Genomic DNA, 7,429 nt, shown 5'->3' with positions numbered 1-7,429 from the left:
CTTATCAGATTTTGGCAGAGAGCTTCAGTATTCCATGCCTTGTTTCCATTTCCTGGTCACCTGAACTGTTGCAACCCAGATTTGGTAGCTGCCATACCAACTAAACTACAGTATATATCACGTTTTACAAACCATGCCGCAAATCACATTCAGTTTAATTTATTTTTTTTAACTGTCCAGAGAACCCTTCAACCTTTTGAAACAGGATTACTGTCATTCGCCCTGCAACAACCACGCTGGCTTTTTGGATGAGCAATTGGGTTCCAGTCAGAGGAATAATCTTATCCTTTGCAAGTAAACCTGTTTTTTTTCAATTAGCATTTCTTGCTCAAGCAGAGATGCACCTCCTTGGGAAAGAGGAACCAAGGGGCCTCGCCTACTAAATTCGGGAAGCCCAGCCCAACTGGGTGGTGGCCTTATAAGCTAGGCAAGAGAGCTCCGCAGCAGTAGGAACCATGCAAGGAATTGGGAGACGGCTGGGTCAATTCACTTTTGGTTTAATTACGCAGCCGGCTGCAAGTAGGCTAAGTGGCTGCGGTGGACGAAAGATAAGCCAGCTGACATGGAGCCACCATGAGAGCGTCCTGCATAGATTTGAATCGGTGGCTGGCATCGGTCGTCTTTACCCTTCAGGCTGTAAGTGCTCCAGCGGGGTTGGGAGAATCGGAGTGTAGAAGAGATTGCTTGCTTCCTGGATTACTAAATTCATTGCTAAGTGATGGGCAAATGCTTTAACTTGTTTGTACCTGCTTCCTGAAAAAAAAATACTGAACTTTTAAAGAATTCAATTGCTTTAGTACCGTAGCAACTTCATCAGTGTAAAGTGGACAGAACGAGCATATTTAAGACTGAGACCCCGTGTAGTTTCCAGTGGCGTGTCACTGGGGTCCGGTTCAAATTCTAATGTTACCTTAGTGGGTTTGGCAGTTTCCCTGCTGTTTTTCAGCCTGACTTCCTCATTTGTAAAATTTCTTCCTCTTGTTCTGACTAGTGGTCTTATGGTAGAAGATACTTTTGAATATTACATAAGAACTGTAGTAATACACAGAAACAAGTACTATAACCCAATATTCATATTATGCTAAGTAAGCGATGGATTGTTGTTTAATACACAAGTTAATTTATTTAGCTCCTCAAATGGTATAAGTCTGACAAAATGGTCTGACAAAGCGGTCATAAAGGTTGGTATTCTTTGTTTTATAAAAAAAAGTCAAAGACTTTTCTAAGAGAATTGGAATGATTTCCTCTGGTTTATGTCTCCACTACGTTCACATAGTTTGCTAAAACAAAAACAATGGTTTACAATACACAAAGATTAAGCCAAAATCAAACCAGATTGATTAAAATAGCATAGGAACCAGTCTGTCTTATTCAACCAACATGTGGTTTGATACTTTAACTTTATGGGTTAAGCCAACACAGTTTTTCTATTGTAAAACATATCCTAAATTGCTGCCTTTGAGCAGAGTAAAGGAATAATATATGAAATTCATGTGATTTGGAAAAGTGCTCTGGGGTAAATATACAGACAGTATGTCTGGACTCTGCTTGTCCATTTAAGTGCTTGGTCAATGCATTGATTACCTAGCTGGTGTTGTTGCCCAGCAGCACTTAGAAGCAAATTAGTGCTTGGATGATCATGTCAGTATCTGTAACATTATTGTTAACTTTTTTTCTTTACTTATTTTATAGATCCAAAAACCAGGAGACAAATTGTTTGCCACTTTTCCACAGCTGAGGATCACAATGTCTCCTATCAACAGCTCAAAGATTTGTTGAAATCAAAGGCCATCCGGCTTATTGATGTTAGAGAAAAATGGGAAATTGAAGAGTATGGAAAAATTCCTGGCTCAATCGATATTCCATGTAAGTTGCTGTTGGGTGATTTAGAGCAGGGGAAAAACAAAAGTCCAGCTCGTTGTATGCACCATACATACACAGGTCCTGTCACTTGTGTACTTGTGTCCAGCATTGGGATACAAATAGAAAAGGACAAGATTTGCATTGTGATGTAACTTTGTGTGTGTGTGTGTGTGTGTGTGTGTCTGTGTGTATAGGCGCACATGTGCCATTGTGGCACATGGGATCCCTATGTAATGACTCAATTGATGCTTAGCATGAAAATGGCACTCCAGCCAATGTGTCATAAAAAAGACCAATTAAATCAATTGGTTTTTTTTTTTTACAGTGGCAGAACTTACAAAAGCTTTACAGATGGACCCAGCATCTTTTAAAGAGAAATACAATCAAGATATGCCTTCTAAATCAGATCATGTAGTGTTTTCCTGTTATGTTGGAGTGAGAAGCAAACAGGCTCTAGCTGATGCAAAATCATTGGGCTTCAGCAGGTAAGCATAAAGCATTCAGGAAAGGTGTGTATAAATGTGTGTGTGTGTGTGTGTGTGTGTGTGTGTAGTTTTATTGCAAATGAATTGTTTCTAGTTTGTTTTTAAAAATATTATGGACTTAAAAGGAAACATAGAAATCAGGGGGAAAGTGTTTATTATTTAGCATTTTTCTCTTAAAATGCAATGGATAGGATTGATCCAATAAATAGCATCTGACAGTTTCTGAATGACATATCTGAAAAGCTAAACATAAGAAAAATGTATATGGAGTGACCAAATCTACTAAGAGATCAAATTTGCCCAACAAACACTAATTTGCATTCAAACCATTTGATTCTATAGAAATGTTATTATCCCTCACCCCCACCAATATGATTGTAGAAGGAAAAATAATGCCATCATGTACTTCATTCAGGACAAAGATAATTTGGTGTTTAAAACCTTGTGGTAAGATTCACATTTGCATCAATTTATTTTCTCATATAGGCATCCCATTTTCCAGTTGGGTTTAATATATTTTAAGGAATATCAATCCAATATCAATCAAACACAGTGCTTCTAGATGATTCTTACCCTACAATTAAAAGAGGGTGTCAGTATTCAGCTTTTTACTTAGCCGATTAAAAAACAAACAAACAAACTTCGAAGTACTGTGAGAAAATGTTTGTAACCCTGTAAAATTCAACATTTGGATTAAAGTATTCTAAGCCAGAATCTGTTTAAAAATCCTATCATACTTAACCAATATCAAGTAGAGTGGCCACGTATTAAGAATGTCTCATTTAAGAACTAAAGAAATATTTTAATCTACATTCTTATATTTGCTATTATTCAAAATTACTTTATTATGTGGTTGATTACCAAAAGTATTTAACTAGTGTGATTCAAACTTTCTCACTACTTTATCTCTATTAAACATTGTTTACTCTTTGAGGAAGATATTATGCATGGGATTTTTTGTTCTCTTACTTGGTATAAAATTAGATTACTATGCCAGAATATTTCTCCTACATCTGTGATCAGCGTACTCTTAAGAGGATAATGTTCCTGAAAGTGGTTTGTGCAATAAGAAGTGTTACAAAAGCTGTCTTATATGCTTTCAGAGTTCAGCATTTTCCTGGTGGCTACAAGGAATGGCTGGAGCGTGAATCTCCAAAGAAGAAATGATATCTAGAATACACAAACTAGGTATTCTGAAAATTCAGAGAGGATGATGGCTAAATCTATTATAATCAAGTTATGAAAGGCATCTGGGCATAATAAGACAGGGATATTTTGCCAAAGACAGAGATATTTTGCCAACAAAGAAAAACACTTGAGATACACTTCAAATGTTTAACCTGGTTAACATTATGGAAATTTTGGGTTAAATTTGAAAAACTAATTGAAATAGATTTAAGAAACTTACAAGTGATCATTGCAATACATTTAGTAATAAATAATATTGTCAGCCTCTATACTGCTTTGCTTGCTATCGGCTGCCATAGTAACTGGAAGGGAGGAGGTTTCTGCATTTGGGAGAGGAATCGTGCTGGAGGTGGTATCTCAAGACGAAGAGGGAATTTTGTTCTCTATGCATGCTGAATGGTGCTCTTTAGGTCTGGTCAAGGTCAACTGTCTCTGCATACCAGATCGATAAGGCCACCTGAAGATGCATCCAACATAGGGGGGATTGGACATTTAGCTTCGGGTTGTTGGGGGGAGGATTTGAGTAAACTTTTGATATGTACAATTTTGCGTCTTTTAGCAATAGCAGTGGACTTATATACCGCTTCATAGGGCTTTCAGCCCTCTCTAAGCGGTTTACAGAGAGTCAGCATATTGCCCCCAACAATCTGGGTCTTCATTTTACCCACCTCGGAAGGATGGAAGGCTGAGTCAACCCTGAGCCGGTGAGATTTGAACGGCTGAACTGCTGATCTAGCAGTAGCCTGCAGTGCTGCATTTAACCACTGCGCCACCTTGGCTCTTTTAGCCTCAGACCTTGCTTTACTTGTGATGCTATCACTTCATATTCAGTAAAAGTACCTTTTCTCTAAAACAATGGAATTGGTGGTTTCCTTTCTTGAAATTTGAAGGCGGCACACCTAACATTAAGAAAGATCTCCCGGAGTTGAAACTACTGAGGGGACTGCCAAAAATCATGTCTAACCCATTCAGCGACCTGGAGGACCTCGGTGCTGCTTGATCCTCTCCTCCCCTGACTCGTGCTGGCTGGGAAGAGACGGAGTAGATGGCTGAACTGAAATTTGATGAGAAACTGGGAAACTGGGAGTTGGATGGATGGATGTTTCGGAGGAGATCCCTTTAGAGTTACAGCCATCCAGTGCTGGTGGGCAGAGGCTGTCTGGCAGGAAGCCAACAAGGAGGACCTATTGCTTACCCAAGCTTTACATTTCCTGCATGAAGCTTTTGAGAGTCGAAGAGTGTGTGAAAGGTACACCTTACCAGCATGTGAAGGGGCTGAGAAGGCAGAGGGAGGAGTTAACCCAGAGCCAGCCATGGTACTACTTCAAAAAAAATGCTGATGGAACCTTACAGCCTTGCTCCTACACCTCCCGGAAATTAACCGAGACAGAAAGGAGGTGGGCAATTTGGGAAAAAGAAGCTTTTGCAGTCTGGTGGGCCCTGTTGACGTGGCGGCATTTCCTCGAAGGAGCCAAGCACCCTTTTAAAGTGTGGACAAATCACAAGAACCTCAAGGCTATGAAAACGCCATGGAAACTGTCACCAAGCAAGTTCACAACACTTTAATTGGTTAAATTTTACTCTGAGAGGGAAGAATTTTATGACACATGCCCTATCCAGGCTACCCCAGTATAACAGTACCAGGCTGGAGGTGATTCATCCCGTCATTGCTTCCAAGCAGTTAGGGGCTCCAGTAGTAACCAGAAGTCAAGGAAAAGTTGACCTAGACGTACCCACAGAGCTAACAAAACATCTGAAGGAGCATCTGATGACTGGTTCAAATCCCACTCAAACAAATTCACCATGTGGGATGGCTTTGACGGGTGGGGGCCAAGTTGCATGTGACTGCTAGTCTTGAAAGCGTTGACCTCCAACAGGCTCATGATTCAAAAGCGGCTGGACATTTTGGGTTCAGGAAGTCTTTACATTTGGTTAAGACAATTTTGATGGCCTTCTTTAAAAAAGACATAGAATCCTACATTGCTAGTTATCCTGTTTGTGCTGTGGCAAAGAGACCACCAGGAAAACCTCATGGATTACTCCAGAATGTTGCCAGACCTGGTGCCCCTTGGAAGGCGATATCCATGGATTTTACTGTCAAGCTACAAGAAAGTAATGGCAATAATGTCATTTGGGTGGTCACGGATTTGTTCTCCAAACAAGTGTATTTCATGCCCTGCTGCCAGATTCCGTCAGCGAAAACACTGGCTAAACGCGAAAACACTGGCTAAACTGTTCATCCTACATGTCTATAGGTTACATAGTGTTCCTGAACGCATTATCTCACAGGGGTCCAGTTCACCTCCCACTTTTAGAGGAAGTTCTTAAAAATGTTAGGCTCTGCCCAAGGTCCAAGCTCCACTCACCATCCATAGACTAATGAGGCTTGTGAACCGCTAACTCAATTCTGGAGCAGTACCTCAGGTGCTATGTCAATTATCAACAGGATAATTGGGCCAACCTATTATCTTTTGCAGAGGTTCATACAATAATTCTACACATAGCAGTACCAGGTTTAACCGATTCAAAGTAGTTTTTGGTCAGAATTTTATGCCTATCCCTGAATTGCCCCAGGGAGAAGCACAAAACTCTTCCCTATCCGAGTGGATCAAACAGCTACAAGTCATCTCGCCTGTGACTTGAAAAGCATTAGATGAAGCTCATCAAGCGCATAAGAAACAAGCTGATAAGAAGAAAGTTAAGCCAAAATAATACCACATTGGTGATAAGGTTTTATCACATCCTCTTCACTCCAAATGGCCCATAACCCTCCTCCTGTCCCCCTCCTGTTGAGGGAGAACAGCATTTTGAAATCAAAGAAATCCTTGATTCTAGGAAACATAGGGGAAAAATACAATATTTAGTTGCTTGGAAACATTTCCCCTCTTCCCACTCTGAGTGGGTGAACAAGCGAGATGTCAGGGCCCCAAAGCCTTTACAAATGTTTCATTCTAAATAGCCTGATAAACCTTAATTTTATTGTACTGATGTTTATCTTTTCCTGTTGTTTTATGTGTTTTCTATTTCCCTTCCAGGACTAACATCTTTGTACAGGAGGGCCGAATGTCAGCTTCTATATCACTTTGCTTGCAATCAACTGCCATAGTAACGGGGAGGGAGGGGGTTTCGGCATTTGGGAGGGGAATTGTGCTGGAGGTGATATCTCAAGACGAAGGAGGTATGTTCTCACCATCTTCTGTACATGCTGAATGGTCCTGTTTTGGTCTGGTCAAGGTCAACCGTCCCTGCATACCAGATGGATGAGGCCACCTGAAGATGCACCCCACATGGCACCCTTGGGGGCTACATATAGGACATTTACCTTGGAGTTGGGGGGAGGGATTTGGGTAAACTTTTGATATGTACAATTTCACGCCTTTTAGCCTTAAACCTTACTTTACTTGTGATGCTATCACTTCATATTCAGTAAAAGTACATTTTCTCTAAAATAATGGAGTTGGGGATTTCCTTTCTTGAATTTTGAATGAGGCACGCCTCACAAATATTTAAGTGAAATAAAGTGGAATTAACACAATCTATTTCTACATAAACAACTTCTGGAAAATTGCTGAGAGATTACATAACATGAAAACTCGGATTTCCAGTATAGTGCGCTATATGCTAAATGGTACGAGGACCATTATAATCCCATGTTAAGATAATGAAACTGGTAAAATTTTGTTAAATCATTTGGGGTTGGCTTTCCAACTTTTGGTGTGTGTTTCTCTTCTCATAGCCAAAGAGAGAAAAGGCAAACACATTACTTGCCACTTGTGATAAGGCACTCCAGTGAAATATTTTGTTTATAATTTTTAAACATTTATGATATGCCCATGTGTTCTGATGCAGTACTTGTAAGAATTATTGCTTATGGTTCTGAAATAAAATAGTCA

The 7,429-nt window shown here is 40.0% G+C and overlaps 1 protein-coding gene across 1 annotated transcript; it reads left to right on the top strand.

Annotated features, from left to right (window-relative positions):
- Positions 1-455: 455 nt before the first annotated feature.
- On the top strand, positions 456-7,418 carry LOC148045155 (thiosulfate sulfurtransferase/rhodanese-like domain-containing protein 3). Its single transcript, XM_087718721.1, has 5 exons — positions 456-636; positions 1,693-1,866; positions 2,189-2,348; positions 3,452-3,536; positions 6,572-7,418. Exons 1-4 carry the CDS (start codon positions 456-458, stop codon positions 3,513-3,515), a joined length of 579 nt encoding a protein of 192 aa, XP_087574847.1. The 3' UTR covers positions 3,516-3,536; positions 6,572-7,418.
- The last annotated feature ends 11 nt before the right edge of the window (positions 7,419-7,429 follow it).

The sequence above is a fragment of the Thamnophis sirtalis genome, unplaced genomic scaffold (assembly GCF_051295495.1).
Source record: "Thamnophis sirtalis isolate CommonGarterSnake01/CBP01778 unplaced genomic scaffold, rThaSir2_p1.2 scaffold_6, whole genome shotgun sequence".
NCBI classification, from domain to species: Eukaryota; Metazoa; Chordata; class Lepidosauria; order Squamata; family Natricidae; genus Thamnophis; species Thamnophis sirtalis.
This window is presented reverse-complemented; position numbering and strand designations above follow the sequence as displayed.